General features: G+C 42.9%; 1 protein-coding gene across 1 annotated transcript in view; it reads right to left on the bottom strand.

Annotated features, from left to right (window-relative positions):
- Window positions 1-415: 415 nt before the first annotated feature.
- LOC146189312 (phospholipid-transporting ATPase ABCA3-like) overlaps window positions 416-21,444 on the bottom strand; it is a 95,692-nt gene continuing 74,663 nt past the window's right edge. The window contains exons 19-23 of the mRNA XM_084605233.1: window positions 16,778-17,244; window positions 8,915-9,102; window positions 8,356-8,529; window positions 5,753-5,966; window positions 416-3,990 (exon numbers count right to left, since the gene is read on the bottom strand). Coding sequence (XP_084461359.1) covers window positions 3,742-3,990; window positions 5,753-5,966; window positions 8,356-8,529; window positions 8,915-9,102; window positions 16,778-17,244 — 1,292 coding nt within the window. The 3' untranslated portion in view covers window positions 416-3,741. The remainder of the gene's footprint in view (window positions 3,991-5,752; window positions 5,967-8,355; window positions 8,530-8,914; window positions 9,103-16,777; window positions 17,245-21,444) is intronic.

Genomic DNA, 21,444 nt, shown 5'->3' with positions numbered 1-21,444 from the left:
ACAAGATCGAGTAGATATTTCTCGATGGTTTTTCGGTGTTATGTACTAAGAGCTTCATGATATTATCTTTTATTTAGGAAATCCTTAAGAACTCATAAGACAAGCTACAAAGAATACAAGTTTCTCTCATGTGACAGGTGACATAGAATCTGTTGTTCGCTTTTCCCTGATGGTTTTTGCCGCAATCGGCACACTGCAGTATGGTTGAGTTTGAGTCTTTCAAGTGGCCTAGGTACGTAAAACGGGTCTTCAAGTATACATTGGTTATGTGAGTTTTCACAGTCATTCCATCGTGTGGTTTGAGCTTCTGAGAACACGTTAGATGCTTCGCGGTTATGCAATCCCGGAACTTCAACTGGCGCGAAGTTGGCCCTTCTTTGCATCACACGCGTTAATTGAAAGCGGTACCGGCGTGATGGAATTGATCGGCGAAGGTCTTACTGGGGGTTTCCCCAAATAAAATCAGAGAACCCTTTCGGCCCGCAGATCACCGCTGCTAAAATAAAAACAAATCGTGACAGCCAGGCGCAAAGAAGCATGAAGAATAAAGAGATTCAAGCCATAAGGTTTTAATAAAGTCCACTGCAGTAATCTATAATACAGCTTTATCGTGCTAAAAGATGTAATCGTTAGGATACCAATTGGCATTCTAATAAAATGACATATGGCGCCGAAGTAAACTGAGAAGGTCATTACCTGCCAGTTTATAAAGAAACAAGAAGTGAATGCGCAAAGTATACCAAGAGCCGGCATATCTGTACTTGCATAAATTTCTGGACAACACTCGCGCCAGTTATGTTGTCGTTTTGCTAAAAAGATTCCTTAATAGCCCAACACAACACGGCCACAGTGAGAAAGGAAATACACCTGCACTTTTATAATTCTCACATCACGTCAGCTGCGTAACTATGAATACTCACCCTGAACTGGAAGTGTTCTTAAACTTAAAACATTTCTATATCAAGGACAATGAAGTAATCTTGGAAAAGTTCAACAGGCTATAAGCGAGCTTGTTTTTTTCGAAGAATTATTTTCATTATGCATGCAGTACACACTACAGTGCTTTAGAACGGAGAGCAAATACAGCGAATTTCAACTTTTGAAATTCGAAATTCCGCAAGGCGTTGCACTGGCAAAATATATATTGATATTTGCTATACTATGATTTTTGAAGCTAACATCGTAAAATTTGCAGTATCCAGATGACAGCGTGGCTATATGTATCACAGGTTTCTATTAGAACGTAAATGTTTCCAGCAAGCAGTATTCGAGGTAATATGCTCTGTGGCACGCAATTCAATATTTTTAAATTGACCAAAGCAATAACTATATGCTTCACCAACCCTCTCCAACATATGTTAATTTCCTTAATTCTCTTACGTAGTTCATACTGTAATACCTGTACCTGTTCCCTGTCAGTCAGTTCACGTGGTCAACAGCTGTTTGATCTGAAATGGGACATTAAATCACAACCCTGTTACCTTCATTCTTCCACGAACAGAAAAATTGGGAATACCTCCCGGAAAGGGTGACCTACGTGAAAACTTCCGCAAATTAATCCGATTAGACGGTGTGCGCTGCCGTCGAAATGAAGTCCCCAGTTCGAACCACAAAACATAGGCGTCACCGCGCAAACCACTGCAAGCAATAATTAAGAGCTATCAATACATAATAAATAGATTATGACTTTTTCTTATGTACAAGGAGGAACATGAGAGTAAGATATATTCCCTTCTCCACTGATCACTCCTCACGCGTTTATGACTATGATAATTCAACGCTCTCACAAAGCTGCACCGTACTGAGCAGAGCTGTTCTGTCATCTTGCTATTTTTTCCGTGTGTTGTTTTTCGCTGTGATCTTTTCTCCGTGCTGTTTTTTGTGTCCTGTTTTGATGCATACTCTTTTGTCGTGTGTAGTTCATTCGTGTTCCGCTTTCGACAAGTACTTGCGAAAACAAAATGTAATTTAGTATAGGAACAATTCATTCTGCTTATTCCGAACTGGCCCAACAAGCAATTGCAAATCTGAGCTTTCAAAACGGTGTTCAAAATTCCGGTTCACACATGATGCCTTAAACCTACCCAACATCAGAGATATAGGCTTTCGTTTTCTGCATATCCTGGTTATCTTCAAATCGACTCCAGAAGTACGCTAAAAGAACGAACGCTATGAGTAAGGATGTGCTCGAGCGTCGTATCAAAGAACTAAAAACTTGCAGCTATTCATTACCTGCGCACATGCTGTCAATCTGAAAGGAGTTCTAGACGCATAAATGTCAGCTCTCTTTCATGCCACCGGCAAGCTTTTTAAAAAGGCTATGCAGATTAAACGAATGTGAACGTCTTGTGTCCGCTGAAAGAAATAGGAATCAAGTCTGTTGAATACACGTGGACGGCCATTAAATCAAAATTCCCTCTCCAGTACGCTAAAACCTGGGGGCAAAAATGTTACCTCAAAGACCGCATGACTGAGCATAACAGCGCTTTAGAATCATAGAGTAAAAAGAGGGACTTCTCATACACTGCAATGTATGTTTAGTATCTAAGCCGCTCGTCGATAACTACGAAATAGCAAGGACAGGAGCACACCTTAAATTAGCGAAGCAGAAAAGCAAAAATCGGAACAGGTCGTCTAGGCATTTGTCGCTCTGTTCACAAGGTAACATATTACAACCAGTTGCATACATAAGTTATGATATCAATGCAGTCCTGAATGGTAGGAAATGTGAACGATTTTTAATCAAGTTGTTTTTAGTCAGCACCAGATGTGTCGCCCTTCATTTAGGTCCCTTATCGTTTCATGCTACAGCTGATTCTGAACGAACAAGTCCACAATAAGGTACTCGTTACCAACAGGGCCTCGACCAGAGAGAGAATCAATTTTTAGAGCATTGTACATTTTTTAATAAAAAATAAAAATTCACCTACTCCAACTGTCTCAAACTGAGACTTAAGCTTTTCTATGTTGCCGTCCTCATCCTTATGAGTAATCCTTTGAGAGCTGGCCGCAAACTATAACTAGATAAATTTATTTTCTTCTTTAGGTGTTGAAATGCGCGCGTAATTACTGTAGTGTGAATGCGTTAAAAAGGACAAATCAAATGGGTACGGTGTTCATGAGTGGTTTCTTAAATTATGGTGCATATTTTTCCTGACGCCATTTTGATTTTAAGTTGATTGCCTGCATAAGGTAAAGGAAAGCGCTGGCTGCGCTGTGGAAGACAGGCAGAAAACTGCGTCAGTGCAGCTGGAATAGCCTCGCCTCACAAACAAGTCACTAAATACGAAAGTCAGTGCGGCTAGGCGGAACCCGCATTCTTGAGCAAACTAACCACTCAGTCACCCCGTTTTTGGCCAAATTAGATCCGCCGTCATAATACAAAATGATGAATAACAAACAGCTAGGAAATTAGATTGATATTAATACACATATGCAGCCGAATGAAGTAAAATCACCAATACGTTCGTGAAATTTTTCTCATACTTTCCAGTATACGGTTCTAATTTCACACATCTGCAAAGTAATAACGTGCAGCGATTCTTCTGGTAGTGTGTGTCTAATGTACGCGCAGGCTTAGGCCAAACACCTGAAAACTAATCTTTATGCTGTCGTGAGCACAGTTTACAATGCGGTTGCGAGAAACAGAAAGGCGAAACAAAATATAGACAGACGGAGAGAGAGAGAGAGATGTAATTACTTATTTTTTTGTGTAAGCACTGTTTGCTTAAAAGAGGAACATCATTTATCGGGGTTATTTTTGTCCCCAGCTGCTCCTCCCGCTGGGGCAATCGGGGCGTCGAGCACCTGGAGGGCTTTTACCGGTCGTTCAGGATGCTGCGCAGCGTTTGCGAACGAAATGAAGATCTGCTCGAGGCCGTAATCCCCCACGATGGTGTTTGTGAGCGCGAACTCCTCCTCCAGCTGAAGCACTTTACGAAAAAGGGCGCTCCAAGGAACACGCTTGGAAAGGTGGAATGTGAAGACGCCCTTAAGAATAGAAAGAGAAAAAAAAAGACAACTGTCACATGACAGGCACATGCGCTGATCAGAATTTTATTATGAGAAACGATTAACTTCTGTCAGGCTTTTTCTGCGCTGCATTAAATGCTTGACCTTCTAGAATATGAAGCAAAACATTGTTTTAGTCTAGTCATGCTCTAGAATAAACCTACCCTTTCTTGAACAGAACTGTAACGTAGACGCAGAGGTTGCATTCATGCCGTAATCGATATTCCGTAATCAATATTTAGTATGAGCAAAATGAATTGCGCGTAGTCGAGCATGCTCCTCATCTGTGGGTTTGTTACGTGAGTTGCAGCCATTTACCAAATGAGAGTAACGAAAAAAGCTGTCGTCTTAACGTGTAGTGTAAATAGGTATATAAAGCAAACTAATGATTCTATCTTGAGGCTTTCCAACAGCAAGCATGTTTTATTTAAATTTTTGAACTCATCTATACTAGCCTTCTGTGCTTAGTTGAACATCTGACATTGATATCACTTTTTGTTGTTCATTCAAACATAATCTGTGTGAAGTATGCCCCGAATACTCTGCATGGAAGCGAGTAAATGTGCTGTATGAAGCTACTGCTGCTGAGCAGAGATTTGTGCTCCAGGAGGGAATCGGAATCGTGACAGCAGCGGCTGGATTTGGGAGGCAGAAAAAACGCAGAAAGGCTATTTACGTTAAATACGCTGGTGTGCACGCTAACGCTGAGGGTGCGTTCTAAGTCTCTGGTGGTCTAAGTTCATCTGGATCCCTTGTGTATATACGAGATGTGATTTTATTTCTAGCTACTATGAGTGCCTTCTCCCAATGTCCTTCTCTCACAGCCCGGTTTTAATCGATACATTTAATTGGTGATGAAAAATTTCCGTTTTTATTTATTTAATTTTGCGGCTAAGCAGAAGAACGCTCATCATATACTTGTAGGCTTTGATTGGCTTTGTGCAGTATGCCGATAATTATTCAGAAGGTTGTACTCGGTATGTGTTCTGTAAGCTGCCCGAAGTCATAAACCAGCGCCATTTTTTTACACAGCCTGCTCAGACTGCCTCTACACATCTTCCATATTTCAAATAGGTAATGAAATAAAAACCCACTTCAAGCTACGTACAACCTTTATCAAACGGGACTACTTCTGAGTGATACTATGTGGCTTGTAATGCATTCCCAGATTTCCGTACTTGCTGAAGGCAAGAAGATTCTTCTTCCTACCATGTTCAATAGCTAGGACTTCCACGATTACAACAGAAGTCATATTATACGGCTTAAAAGCGAACCCTCTGGGCTGTAAACTTTTGATAAAGGCTGTACCTCTTTGTGTTAATAGAGTTAAATAATAATTTACTAGGTGGAAACCAGTTCATGGATCACGAAGTGTGCGACAGTGCGCAATGAAATGACATAACATTCAGCCTGGATGCTTTAAACGCACAAAGCGAAGATAAAAAAGCTCAGTGCCTCCAGCTAGATAAAATAAACACGAAAAATTTAGCTCGAACCTGATGCAAAAAGAGGACCCTGCATGGCAGAGATATGTAAATTGTAAGAGCAAATTGTAGTAATTAGCTAGGCAGCGATATAACGCTAATTATCGACAAAATCATCTGCCTCGCAAAGATCCCTGCACATCAACCTCAATTGCTGGAGGTTTTCATAATACAATATCTACAAAACTCCACAGGTATCTCTTCGCAGTAAGTAGATTCCCGGCAATATTAGTCAACTTAACCTGTTTTCCTCGCACCTCGTTAACTGTGGCTAGTCGGATGCCAGGGAACTGTCTCTTCACTGCTTCGGTGAAAACCCGGCGCTTTTCTTGATCTCGCTCTCCGAGAGAAAACTCGATCCTGTGGCCCTTGCCGTACCTGTCCTTCAGCTGCTGAAGGGTTCCCAAGCACATCATGCGCCCGGCTACCATTATGGTGATCCGGTCACAGGCACTCTCGCACACTTCCATGCTGCAACCAGAAAGAAAGTATAGGAGCGGATGCACGGAACCCAGGCACATTATGCGCCCGACCACCATTATTGTGATCCGGTCGATCCATTCGTGCGCACTTCAATGCTGCAACCGTAAAGAAATAAGAGCTGCTGCAAAACCCCCGACTATAGCGTGCCTCCACCGTCACAGTTCATGCCACAACCGGAAGAACAAAATAAGATTTGCTACAAGACGCCGAGGTACGCCAGCAATACCCGGTCCCAATTATGATAATCCAGTCACAAGCGATCTCGCACACCTCTATGCTACAACCAGACAGAAGCATAGGCCAAAAATTGTCAGATGCTGTCTTGAACTACATATATAGCGCGAATAATTTTAGAACAGCAAGGATACAACAATCAATGTGAACGTTCCTATATCTTCAGTAGGCATGTCAGTGTGGATCAACTAGTGGTGATGGAAGAATGTATAAATACTATTCTTTCAATAAATGCCAGAGTCATGTCACCACATGGTATATTTTACTGTACAATATATTTCGAAATAACTGTTATTTTCTTTGATATCACTTTTTACTTCATTAAACTTTTACCTGGTAAATAAATACGTACAAGAGTTTGTAATGCAGGGAAATAATCATTGCTCCACAAAATGGGACAAAGTCACCATCTGCTCAGGCTTTTTCTGCAATGTGTTTAACATACAAGTTTAACATACAACATACAACTCAGCTGATGATTGGCTATGGTTGAGCCCCTTAATTCCAATAAAAAACTGATATTACACAACACAAATCGGTGAGGTACCTGATTTATGGTGCGCATTAGGTAGCATCTCAAGGTGTAGTAGAGAAGCTATTATAGTTTGGGTTGTTGGTAACACATGTCAACAAAAATAGCGCAGAGACAGAACAAGGACAAGCAACGACACACACAGCGGTGCTCGTGTGTGTCGTGACATGAGTAAAGAAGCACTTTACCTGGAAGACACGGCAGGGGCTCCTCTTATTAGAACAAAACCTACAATTAGATGTGGGGAAAATTGTGGGTGCGTGAAAATGCGCAAGGTAGTGCTCAAAAACAAATTGGTGATGTCAAAATACATGCGGTGCAAGAGTACCGCTATAACAATGGAAGTCAAATCAAATGCATTAGAAAAAGACTTAGATCAGAGAAGTATAGTGAATGCCCTTATTAACGGCTCATGCAACGTTCTTTGCATTCTCTTTATGGCGAAGCGTTCAAGCTGAGCTCTCTACATGGGGCCAGTGCTAGACGAAATGAATTGCTAGCTATCTAGCAAGATTTTGTTTTGCATTCGTGTAGGGTGAAGCGCTCAAGCTGAGCTCTTTGCATAGCACCAAAGCTAGACAGAATGACATGTAGCGAAATGTCATATGCCGCGTCCTGTAGACGTGCTCTCCAGAATAATTTCAGGCTTTCACTAGCAAGATTTCCAATTATATTGTCTTTCCACCAGGACCTATTCAGATACGTTTGCACCCTATAGTGAAGATTTTTTCTTACTGAATCTGAACAAACCTGTTCATTTCTTTGAGTGACTCAACGTTGATGATCATTACTTTAGGATTCAGAGCTCTTCAGCGATGCGAGCTAATATTTTGACTTTTTCTAACTGTGTTTCAGTTCTACGTATATATATTTCGCAAATAAATTGGTTCCTATAATCAAGACACCAACATCAGCTCTTGCGTTGCCTCTTTCTTACACAACATATTATTGGAAGTGTTTGCTAATTAGAATAAAACCTAAATATAAAGAACGTGTTAAATGGTTTCGGTAGGCTGAAAATTTTGTTTAATGTTTTATAACACAGGAAACAATTTCGTCAGCCGAGATTCTGCAAACAATATTGTAGCTATATTCAAGCGAAAGCAAACTTTCCAATTTATACGCACAAAATGCATTTACCAAGGTAATTAGGTTTCTTAAAATTAATTTAGGAGCAAAATAACGCCCTTCGGGATTATTAGCCATAGGAAATTTGAATCTCCAACCTATTTGAATCCCTATTCTATGCGTCACGTGCGCTATCTTACAGTCGTGCTGTTATGTGATGCAGGATGTACTAATAAGTAAATTGAGCGGTTGCTTAAAGTTACCTACCCTTGCAAATGACAAGGGGGACGCAACAAGTGCGTAGCATATTTAAAAAAACAGTTTTTAAATAAAACCATTTATTCTTTTCACGGAATCAGGCACCAAAATGATTACTATTGTACTGTTGTGGTAAAAATTTGTAATTTGTAGTTAGTATATTTTTGTTTCAGCAACTCTCTGAGGACAATAGCTTTTGCGTTACGCATAGCTTAACCGTGGCTTTCCTGATCAGCCCAAGATACAAGACTTGTGCGCAACATTTTGTTTTGGTAAGAAACGTACTTGTGCGAAGTAAGAACAAATGATGTTTGCGTTGTCTTTCTAATGGCACCTATTCCGCGGACTATCTTGCTTCTGGAAACTGCGTCCACGCCCGTGAACGGCTCGTCCAGCATGATGAGGGGTGGCAGACCCAGAAGTGCCATGGCGGTAGCAAGCTTGCGCCTGGTGCCACCGCTGCGAACCATCACAAAAATAATAGACAACGTGGCAGTAGTGCAGGTCACTTTGAGCGCTGGCTCGTACGAGAGAGGATATTTGAAGAGCAGCTTCAAATCTTTCCCGTGTTACACCTGACTAACATATGCAAGTAAGCAAGTTGTTGAACTTTCGCAGCAGAGCCAACTCCTGCACTGCTAGATATAGCTGCGTGCGATGTCACTGCAAAGTTTTTGACGTCAGCCATTGACAGAGTAGATCATACAAACTATAGGCTCCAAGAGAGTTTTTTTCAATGCCGGCGACAACGGACACTCACAGGAAGGCACTATCCACCCGGAACACAGTATCTATGCAGCAACTCATGAATACGTCTTACGTTCTTGGCTACGCAATTAGGTACCTGTACACGCCGCTTTTTTCGGTGGCATTCTCCTTCAGGTCCATAAAGGAAACCATGCTGTCCACAATATACGCAATGTCTCCTTCTGGGATGCCTCGCAGACGCCCAAGGAGGAACAGCTGCTCGTAGGCGGTCATTTTGTCCAGTAACGATTCCGCCTGGGGGCAGTAGCCTATGTACGACTGCCACTGCAGAGAGGTATGGACATGTTCAAGTTAACTTAAAGAGACAACAAATGATAATGGCAACTGCTGCTAGATAGAAAGACATGGTCGGACATTTTCAACTCGTAATATTTATGGAACAAAAGCAGTGCTGGCTACGTAATAATAAGCCAATTCTAATTCAGCGAATACCTTAACATAGGCACTCAAGAAAAGCATCAGCTAGCTGGTGTCGGAAAAGCCCATGATTTCTTTATTTCGTCACACAAATGTTCTCTTTAAACATAGATTTCGCTTGTTCCTTGACACCACCCTTTCACTAGTTCACTCTTCTATATGCCGTCTACGAAGAACCTTCCTGCTGTCATCGAAGTGGATACTGGTAATGACTTGCCATCTCAGATTAGGTTATCTGTTCGAGTGTTCACCGATTACTGCGTACCTTGTCGTAAAATCTGTTCATAATAATGATGGTCAGTCGGAAGCACTAAAATTTTACCTACGATTATTCCCTTATCGGTATTTCACTAACCCGTTCATCTAATAAATATTCAGGCGCTCATTCTACCGCAAATCTTTCATGGGTGACACATATTTAATATCTAACCCCGAAAAACATCGTGTACGCTTGGCTATCTAAAGCGAAATGTACGTAGCGCGCCCTTTTCTACTGTCAAGCGCATATTTAACTTTTGTTCGCATTAAAGTGGAATATACATCTACCGATCTGACCACGACGTCAGGAGTATGGATTCGAATCTCCAGAACACGTCAAAATCGTCCAGCACGTTTTATATCTCATCATTACAGTCGTCATTCCAGCGTGACCGTTGTCTTATCTCGTCACATGTTTGCAAGGACGTACCAATATCACGCGTGATTGTGTACTGCGCAAACTAATCTACAGCCATCATGCATAAACAGTGCCACTTACAAGACCGACTCGCACCTCCCACCACCGCAAATTACCTTATAATGCTGTAAACATTTGCCGGTTATTTTCCGTGTAAGCTTTAATAATCATTTACAGTTCAAATTTTATATCACTATTCACCTTTTTCTTTTAAACTATGTGCCATTTTGTCGTCCAATATAGTGTGATCCTCTCCACCTTCACACAATGATTAATGTTCAGAACCTGTTGGTACTTATATTGAATAAATAAGATAATGGGTCTTATTCTGGGGAGAAGGCGATCCAGTTTTATGGCGCTTCCGAAGTTCGTTTGCAATATTTACCCAATATATAGGCATAGGCTTGTCCGCTGGGGCAAAACTCATGAGGCATGATTCAGCTGCTTGTGAAACGTCTAGAGCATTTAGGGAGAGAACGTTATGAACGGGGGGGGGGGGGGGGGGGGCGCCAGCCACCAAACCAGCCACCATCGTCTCATTTTTCATAGCCCCAGTTTCCTAACTGCTGCACTTCTCAGGCACTCAATCAAAATAATAATCCTACGCACGACCACTGGTAATAGCATACGCCGTAAAACCGGGGTGTGCAGAATTGAACACTATAACCAAACGGCGAGTTGGTGGAACATATTGGATGGAAGAACAGCGCAAAAGACGAACACCACAGCAAAGAAAAACAAGACGAGCGCTCTCTTGTGTTTGCTGTGGTGTTCGTCTTCTGCGCTGTTTTTCCATAGAATACAGAATTGCCCGTATTTAGAGGTCGGCCTTTAAAAATTCCTCGACCAAAGTCGCTTGGTAAGTGTAGCGCACTATTCGCCAACAGCGTAAAGCATTATGATCTACGCTATTTCTGATGTAACTTAGCACAACTATATGCCTGCATTGTCTGGAATTAGACAGAAGCCAATGTCGATTTCGTGTACAGAATCCACAGACGCGGATAAAGCATATGATTTGAGAAGCTGTCCCACCTACCGGACGAAGAAGTAACCAAAGAACTTGGTATGTGGTAGTGCTGGACCTAAGTTTTGAAGGTTAATTTTATTATTATTGTGCTGTTTTGCTTAGAAGAGCATTGGTTCTGACCGTTGGCTTCAGGTTTAACAAAAATGCGAAACAGTATTTTGAAGGCCCCGCTGGGGAGGTGCAGCGGTAAGACGCCCGACTATTGTGCCTGAGTTCCTGGGTTTGAACCCGACCCCGGCGTCTGCGTTTCGATGGAGGCGAAACGAAGCGGCGTCCGTGTGCCGTGCGATGTCATCGCACGTTAAAGATCCCCAGGTGGTCGAAATTACTCCGAAGCCCTCCATTACGGCTCCTCTTTCTCTCTTTCCACTTTCACAACCCTCTTCATCTCTTCCCTTACGGCGCGGTTGCGGTGTCCACAGAAAACAAGTGAGACGGTTACCGCGCCTTTCCCTTCCTATAAATAAATCGGTCTACAGAGCAAGTGTGACAGCTACTGCGCCTTTCCCTTCCGATGAACCAATTATTATTATTGTTATTATTTTGAAGGAACTGCGCGACCTGTACATCTCTGTAGTGCAAGGAACAGGGAAGTAGATCGAAGGTATGCGTCGAGGTCACAAAAATGCTTGTGCCAGTCGAGCAATGGCGTGTTATCAATGTGCAGTTGTCGATGAGAAAAAGAGGACAAGCTCTCCTCTGCGCCTAAAGTTAAATAAATTGGTTCACAGGAAGGGAAAGGCGCAGTAACTGTCACACTTGCTCTGTGGACACCCGAACCGCACCGTAAGGGAAGGGAGGAAGGTGGGAGTGAAAGTGGAAAGAGAGAAAGAGGAGCCGTAGTGGAGGGCTACGGAGTAATTTCGACCACCTGGGGATCTTTAACGTGCGCTGACATCGCACAGCACACGGACGCCACTTCGTTTCGCCCCCATCGAAACGCAGCCGCCGTGGTCGGGTTCGATCCCGGGAACTCCGGCACAGTAGTCGGGCGTCTTACCACTGCACCACCCCGGCGGGGCGCCTCCGAACTCTGATTTCGTACAGTGTTGTGTCCAGCATAATTCGAGTACAGCCAAATAATAAGGTTGGTTAGGTTGGTTGGTTCACAGGAAGGGAAAGGCGCAGTATCTGTCACACTTGCCCAGTGGACACCTCAACCGCGCCGTAAGGGAAGGGAGGAAGGTGGGAGTGAAAGTGGGAAGAGAGAAAGAGGAGCCGTAGTGGAGGGCTACGGAGTAATTTCGACCACCTGGGGATCTTTAACGTGTGCTGACATCACACAGCACACGGGCGCCACTTCGTTTCGCCTCCATCGAAACGCAGCCGCCGCCAAATAATAATGACCCTCAAATTTGTCTGGTGCTGCCCAAAACATCGCCCCCCGGAGCGCAACAATTAAACAGGCAGAATTTGAGAAAAATTGATGCCAACCTATTTCGAGTCTAACCAGTTGTGTAAGGAGCTCAAAATTTTGGTGTGCCATCCGAAAATTTGGTCTCTGTATCCAAACGTTTGACTTCATCTAATTATTTGCTAAAATTTGTGTCCAATATAATTTTGTATGACCAAAAGCAGTGATTTCAAAATTTAGGTTCATAGCTTCAAATTTACTCCCCTCTCCCCAGCACCCCAAAACCTCACTCCATCTGAAATATATTAAAAGTGCCATAAAACTTAATTTTACAGTGGCCAGCTCAGTGGATTCCGGTCTCCAAATATTTTGGCAGAGTTACACATTGTCCGCTACATGCACCCTTAACATTATTATATACTAAAATTATCTTCTCTATTTCTGATTGTTAGTCTACACTCTCACGCATGTCACAGTGCTGAAAGTGCCCGTTTTTATATCCGGTTGTCCCCATTGATAAATGAAATGGTGTCCAATTTTTGCTCTGTGACTTGAAATCTCGTCTGACCACACGGACGAAGTACGTTGTGCACATACACTTAAAAGTTTTTTTAAAAATACATTTTGGCGTTTTTGCTATAAGTTTTCAGTTTGGCTGTGCTAGATGTCCGTTTATCTGGAATAAGCTTATGATTCTCTGATGTCTGCCTCTAAACATTGGTTAACTAAGAGAACAGTTGATATCCGTCGTCTAAAATACCTTTATTTTTTGTCCGTAAAGGCTGGCGTTGGATTATTTCATGTGAGGTGAGAATAAAGCCACACAAAGAATAATATGCACGATTTAAAGTTGGAGAAAATATCTGAGTGTTCCAGGGATATTTGCGTGCCTTCATATTTGTGCCCATTGGATAACATTTTCCTGAGAGACTTACTCATGTTCCTCTTTCCAGGGCGCTAGCGTGGGTGAGATTAGCGTCAATCATCACACTGCTGAACGCTCTGCGGATCATGAAACGTACTTTAGCTTAGGTTGAGTTCTCAACCACTGCGGCAGTGCTCACCAATGCCCGGGAACTGCAGCTGAGATAGCAGAGCAACTTTTCGCCAGCGCGAACCGAGATATACAAGCTATTACAAGGTGATATCTGGTGCCTAAGGGGTGCTCTTACATATTTCTCCCTATATCTGCTTCACAACTTAAAACTTGCTTCACTCGCCCACTGGTATAATTTATCGCAAATACCATACACTTGGAGCGGGTGACATGGCTTGCTATCTGCGAGAGTATTATATCGTCCATCATGTGCACACAAAAATTACATCTGCGGTATGAAGCAGAGTACTCTATCACAAACCACGAGGAGACATATTAGTTGATCGAAATTGACATTGCGCCGCTTTTTGTCATTGGCAACGCATTCAACATCGCCAAAGGCTGCGGCATTCAACACTGATTTATGTGGGCGATGTAACCCTAGAGTTTGCAAATCACAATGCCTCGTATGGATAGCCGTGTTCTGCGATTTTACTCTAAATAAACTATGTGTCTCCTGGTACTGGTCGGACGTGCTCATTGCGTTTTATTACGGAATAGTTTGGATAGCGAGAAGGAAAAAAATTGCTGCCTACTTATTATGTCCATCTTGGCGTGTCGTACACATGTGATTTTGTACGACAGCGCTCTTTGTACCCCAGATTGAACACACGCTACAGAAAGCTCCCAAAACCACTGATAGTAGATGAAAGGCAGCTACGTTGCTTGTTGATCCCGCTCATCCAATTAAGATTCTCCTCGCACCATTTAACCACCTTTGTCTTTATCTGCAGGTTCGTTTGTCAACGGTCCGCCCAGATGTCAGTGTAACATTTTTCCTGGAAGTCCTTTTGCATTTCAAAGGGCGTGTTGTCGGGCTAGCTGGTTCGGTATATTATGAAGATGTGAACGCAAAACTCAAACGCATAGATGATACACATACGACGAAATTAAAGCGCTTATTTTTCGCAACATGTGTTTCTTAAATATTTTCGTCTAAGTTTTCAGGAGACATCTCCGACAACGTTATGCAAGCAGCAAGGCTAAAATGTTTGCATTGGTTACAGTTTGGCGTTTCGGTTTACGCGTTATTCTGCTATAGGAAATGCACTAATATTGGCTGGTTTGTGCGGTTTAACGCCTTATAGTGATTCAGGCTATAAACACGCCGTTATAGAGCGTTGCGGAAATTTCGTCCAAGGGATTCTTTAACGTGCACTGACATCGCACACAACACACGGGTGCCTAGCGTTTCGCCTCCATCGAAAATCAGCTGCCGCGGCTGGGATTCGATCCCGCATCCTTGGGCACGATAGTCGAGCGCTAAACGACTACACCACCATGGCAGGGCAAAGTTTAAAAATGTTATAGATGATGTATTCCACTCATGCATTTCAAAAACCCAGACCGATCTATAGATTCCCGCATCAATGGTCTTATTAGATGCCTTGGCCCAGAATTACCCAACATGATCATCATGTACTATCCGAGTGCAATAAAACACGAACAGCACCAGGGAAGAAAACACTATAGCTTGCCTTTTTGCGTTTAGGCATATTATAAAACTAGTGCAGTTCATATTTATATGCGACTAAGGCAGCGACCTATGCGTCTCTCAAGAAGATGAGCAACTTACAGCAATCTCGGTGGAACTAGAAAAATTGGGCGCTTCCTCAAATAGCCGTGACACTCAAACGACACTGCTGTGAATGGTTGAATAGCAGCGTTCTTTGACCTTTTCAGTCATTTAGCAAATATTTGACTAAGTGTAGACAATAATTGTTGAGGACTCAGTTATCTTAGATCCCAAAACGTATACCGCGTGGCAACAATGCGTCGATTATTAGCAAATTGCGTGAGTGCTAGACGAGCTAGTGATTGTAAAAATACTGCTACGAAGATGACGAAGCGGGCAGTGACACGGGGCGGAGCGCTTGCGCCAGGCCCGCTGGCCCATTAAAGCATATTTCATTGCCTTGTCATCACATTGCTTGGTTTTTGTTGTGTCGCCGTGTTCCATCTCTTGTCATGCCACCACGTAACAATACTATGTGCCAAAGGGATTCCATTTATTCGTGTCTACTCAGAAGATGAAACGTGTCTTGAAGGTGAAACGTTATTCATTGGGTATTTACTCTTTCGTCTTCAAGTATTTATCGTGTGGAGATGTAACAAATTTTCACAAGAAATAAATTATGCAAGATTTTGTTTCACAAGAAATCACGGGGACAATAAGCGATCATCGCTGCCGGTTCGCAAGTTGTGTGTGCTCCATGAAGCGCTCAATTCAACCGCTGCCCGTATGGCCGATGTACTGTGTTCCGGGTGATAAATGCATCTGATGAAGACACGTAAATGCATGTAATCTGCGGCTTCTAATAGCGAGTCGTGTATGCAAGTCCTGCGAATTTCATCGAGGTCACAAGTACCATGGCTGTATTTTCTCATGGTCCTGTTCTTTTTACGTATTGTGAAACCTTGGGAAAATATGGGACCACAACAATTCGTTTCATTTCGCAAAGCAAAGAAGGCGGTTGACATCAATCGTTAATTTGAGAATTTCTTCGGCAACAGAGATCTGAACACTGAGAACGCAACCAACAGTAGTCAGACTCTAATTCTGCCAGTTAAACCTTTCTTTTGTCTTGTACACGAATTTCGAATATTGTTCGGATAATCTTACGATGCTATAAATACGACACGTGTCGCAACAGGTCATGAAAGTATAGTCATTATGAAGGTAATGTAACAACGGAGGCCTTTGGTTAATCACTAATCCCTCTGTTGTCCCACAAGCGAGTATTGTGCATACAAGTTACGAAGGTGTATGAAAAATTACTGCACAGAGATATATATCCTCGTTTTCACTCAGCCGTAAAAAGCCCCAGCGTGGAAAATGAGTAGGGTGCCTGGATCAGAATCTATGAGCCTATTTGGGTTCTACTCCCATCTTACAATGAAATCCAAAATGACGTGCAAGAGGTTTTGCGGACTAAGCAGAGTCCTGTCTCATGATGTCACAAAACCAGTCAGCCAGTCAATGTCGGCTACTTTACTTGCCAACTATATCTACCAACAGTATGTTGTTTATTCTTCGCTTAAAACACCGACACTAGCCCCAGAGTTCTTACAGAACGGGATCCTTTAAATACAAAAAAGACTCCAGTAAACTTATCATGCAGCTCTCCAATATGATTCTTTTAATCTCCTGTGAGACACGTACTAGTTGCTTATTTACGAATGCTTGCAGAGCACGTCTTTCGCGCATCCTTCCTTGCGTCACTGAGCGTTCCTTAACTTGAACTAAGTCCCCTCCCCCTATAATTGTATACTTTTAACACCAGAGAGTACGACGTTTTAGCCAGCTGATAAACACCCACATAGAAATGATCCAGTACGAGCAACGTAACAAGTTTTAACACTTACCTCACGGGGGTTCTTCGTAAGTGCTCCCCTGGGGGTGTAGGCCTCACCGTACGAGACAGGGCAAAGTCCAGCCAGCATCTGGAAGGTGCTTGTCTTGCCCGCACCGTTGACGCCTAGCAAGCCGAAGCACTCGGATGGCCGAAGCGCTACGTAGACGCCCCTGACGGCGTGCCGCGTGTCGTAGCTCTTATGAAGGTTCCACGCAACGAGGGCATGGTCGGTGAACTTGCCATCATTGCGCAACTTGGTAACGAGCTGCTTCTCCTCCTCAACATTTTGGTCGGTCACCGACTCTTCGGCAAGCGTGGGTGATACCTCTCTCCATACAAAGATATAGCCCGAGGCGAGCAGGCTAGCCCAGGTGAAAAAGAAGGCCCCCTGGAATAGGGAGTACGCCAATTCGTAGCCAATGCCTCTTCCTCCGAACGAAAACAGGGAAGGCGTGGCGCAGCCGCCTTCGAAATTATCTGCAAAAAAAAAATCAGGTTTGCAGTGGAACATACGGTCCTGTTTTAGACTAATGGCGCGATACTATCGCAAGCTTCCGTTTTTCCTCTTTCATTGTGAATTGTAATTCGCACACATGCTTCTTGTTACTCACTCAGTCTCTGGCGCACTTTGGCCTGAGATGCCCTTGCCCCAGTGAACATTACCTCTATTACCTACTTCTATTACCTCAAAGTATCTTATTTAGGACATATTCTAAAAATTCCTCATTTTATTCTAGACCACCAACGTAAATAACATAAAAAACCACACTTCCATATGGCTGCGTGTCTTAAGAGCAGCATGTCTGCCTAATGGGACCCTACACTGGGATCTCACCCTCCCATCTGAATATTAGCGACCAGCTAGCACCTACCAGAGCAGTAAACGTCATTTTGTAGCGTAAAGCTACACTACGAGGGTCAGAACCGACTTTCGCGCGTGTGTGTGCATCATCCGTTGTGCGCATGCGCGAGAGCCGCCAAATTCGAAGCGACCAACCAGAAGCCTTATGCCCAATCACCATCATATTCACACTAAAAAATAAATTACAACCGGGAAATCCAACCTCCATTCCTTGGATCCCCAGCTGAGGGCTTCATCACTGCTCCACGCCCCTGATCGTGAAACGCTCCTCACAATTCCCCTTAACTACAATGAGAATGATAGCGGGATTCTGCGAGTGACAGATACAGCACCTTTCCTTTCCTATAAACGAATTATACAACGCCGGGGAACTTTAATGCATTCAATGAAAAGCTGGTTGTGTTCGAAAAGGGGCGCGTGATGTACCTTCACAAGACGCTTTTCCAGAGTGGCCGCGAGAGAGGCCCGGCAGAGCGCACTCCCGAGTGCGCTTTATGCTTTACGCTACGTATATGAAGACATAGCAGAGCTAAGCAACTGCCACGTTTTTTCTTACACCACAAGAGCTGATGCTAACGAAACCGATGACGAATTTTCGAAACAATCGGTCTTTAACAATATCGTATTAATCACAAATGTTGAAAAAAATTCGAGAGGACTGCAGATTCTGCAGAGGACTGCGTCTCCATAGCTTTTGCTAGCGAGGCTAGGCCTGGTGCTGCACAATGGAATTTCCTTTCCTTGAGGCGCACTATCGCGTGCCACGCAGTTTTATTTTGCATATGTGAGTTTCTTGTTTGGTGTTTTAATTCTAAAGCGGCATGGACCGCGGCCTTCTAAAATAGGCGGAGGAACGCTCAGATTGGTCCTTTCTTATTTTTATGTTTCCAGGGGCTAGCACTTATATTTTTAATGGTATATTTAACAATGAAATTTTATTGTTGTGTTTAAATAAACCGTCTTTTCGTTTACTGCAAAAGCAGTATAGGTCTAACGAACACAAAAGCTGCCCGCTGCATTGTTAACCGTTCATGACATGAAATTCGTACGATGTCAATATGCGACTGTAAGTTGTCATGGCGCATGTAACCGCACATGCATGTTATGAATGAGAAACGGTGGTCTGCTAGATCTTCTGAGGCAGAACAGCCATATAATGACTCATGCCTTGTTACATGGCTAAATGTTTTACAGTGTATAAACGCTTTAAGATGTAAACTCTAGAAGCACTATAGATGCGACTCATGTTCATAGTTACGACTCTGGAATCTTAGTGATATTCAACACAGCATGACAACACCGCTTACAAGGTAGCGTACGTTAAGGCGCGCCAGTAAAAACATTCTCTCTAATCATGACTGGTAGTCTTATGCAAAGTAGCATGTCGCAGGATTTTTAAATGCAGTTTACTATAAGATGTGTCTGTACCAATAGTTGTAAATAATCGTGAGTCGTGACACGCAGTCATATAGCAACGTATCAAGACGCAGCACCTTACACTTTAGTGTACTATGGGGTGTGAAGACAAATATTGCGAACAATCATGAGTATGGCATGCTACACACGCTACGCAGCCTGAAAGCACCTTGCAAAGCACTACGCTGTAAGGTGTGAATTCTACAAACAATAAGTGCTGACTCACATAATTGTTACTTACTAATAGTCATAAGCAACGCAGCATGGTTCTGCACTTTACCGTTAGCATACTATAAGACGCAGTCATTGAAACAATACCTCTAATCATGAAATATAGTGATAATCATGACGCGAAGTATTTCGCATCTTAGCATATCCCAGCTCTGTAGAAATAATTGTTTTCCAAGCTGTCTGTAGAAACAGTAAGTGTACTCATAACTCAGTCATCTGCTACGTAGCATGAATCAATAATTTACAAAACAAGGCTGTAAAGTGCAGATGTTGTGCAAGTATCATGTGTAGTCACGACTCACATTAATATTCACGACTCATACTAAATACGCAGTGTAGCGTAACGCAGAAAATTGCTACCAACCAAATTTAGAAAGTAACCAGCACGTTGGTTTGAAATGATATTATATGGCCTAAATTTCCTTTACATTGGCTGAGTATGTTGTTTGTGCTTATGCAAAACTTACTAAAAACAATGAGTCTGTGAAGGACATTTCTACTAAGAAACATTGTTTAGTGTTAAAACTTGTTTGCAATAAAACAAAACAATACGTGTGCTGTCTAAGTAATAAATAAGACTAATTATCCACCTAGGTAAGCTGAATTTACATACGTACACTATGCTTCTCGTAAGCTCGGACACATGATTGCGGCTCGCTAAGTCTGACGGCCGTATTTGGCCGCATTAAGCAAATCTGGCCCGGGATATCACCACCCTTTATCGGGCGGCGGCGCAACAAGCTGCCTAGCAGAATCTCCCCTCCCTAACACGGCATCAAGGAGCAAGGTGGTTGTATCAAGGCTACCTCTTGGTAGCAGAATGGTGGCGCCATCCAACGAAATTCCAGTGGAGAGGTATTCATCACGCATCATATACAACGGTTTGCTTTGCTCCGATTCACAATCGCTGATGCGGCATCCATGCACAAGACAGCTATGACATTGTTTTGGAGAAGAGCGCGTGCCGTAAGGGAATGCATTGTCATTATCGACCTCTATATGTTGTTATGGGCTGAAAGCTTTCGTCTCTAATGCTAGATGGTTATAAGGCAGGTTATCATTTTGGAGTCCGAGATAAAAACTCTGCACTAGATGTCGCTTTATTTGTTTTAGACGATTAGGAATTACTTGGGAAGGAATAATAAGTACGGAAGCTGTCAAGGTATGCAAAAGTATTAAGACAAGGTTGTCCCCTACCACCGCGCCTGTTCATGCTTTATATGATAAATCTGGAATGAAGGATACAAGGAATTAGCCTAGCTTTTAACCTATAATATACATTAGGAGGAAATGCAGAACAGCGCCTCTCCAGTTTAATGTATGCAGACGATATTGTGCTGCTAGTGGAGAGTCAGGAAGAAATGCAAACTTGATTTAAGTAATGCGGAGACGAGAAGGGGACGCTCTAGGCATCAGTTTTAGCGCGGTTAGGTTGGGGCTGATAATTTTCAACGGCTCAACTGATCAGGGTCTTAAAATACAAGGCCATGGGATACCCAGAGGAGCAGAATATAAATATCTAGGGGTATGGATAAACGAAGGATTAGCATACATTGAAAAGCCTGAGCAATCACTTAAGGCAAAAGGGCGAAGAAATGCCGGGATACTGAAGCATAGGGCACTGTGGGGATTCAACAGGTATGCGGGTTTGAGGGTTATTTGGAAATTAATTACGGTGCCCGGGCGTACATTCGGAAATGCGGTTTTGTGCATAAAATCAGAGGTGCAGTCGACATTAGAAATAAATCATAGAGCCGTCGGACGATTAGCACGGGGTGCCCAAGGCAAAACCACAAATGAGGCGGTATAGGGAGATATGAGCTGGGCATCTTTTGAAGTACGGGAAGCTCAGAGTAAAATATTATGTGAGGAACGCCTGAGGAAATTGGACAGTAACAGATGGGCAGCTAAAGTATTTAAATACCTGTACTTAAAAAGCGTTGACTCACAATGCAGAAAAAGAAATAGGAAACTAACCAGTAAGTATGCTGGTCACAAGGACGAAGGAAAAAAGAGCGTTGGAGCAACAGGTGAAAAACAGAGAAGGTAAAAATTGGATAAATTCGATGGAAAAGAAACAGAGTGTGGAACTATACCGAAAGTGGAAAAGGCAGATCAGGAAGGAAGTTTTCTTTGATAACTTGAGAGGCAGTGCCCTATTTTTAAAG

This window comes from Amblyomma maculatum, chromosome 5, assembly GCF_055883805.1.
Source record: "Amblyomma maculatum isolate TAMU_Amacu chromosome 5, ASM5588380v1, whole genome shotgun sequence".
Taxonomy (NCBI): Eukaryota; Metazoa; Arthropoda; class Arachnida; order Ixodida; family Ixodidae; genus Amblyomma; species Amblyomma maculatum.
This window is presented reverse-complemented; position numbering and strand designations above follow the sequence as displayed.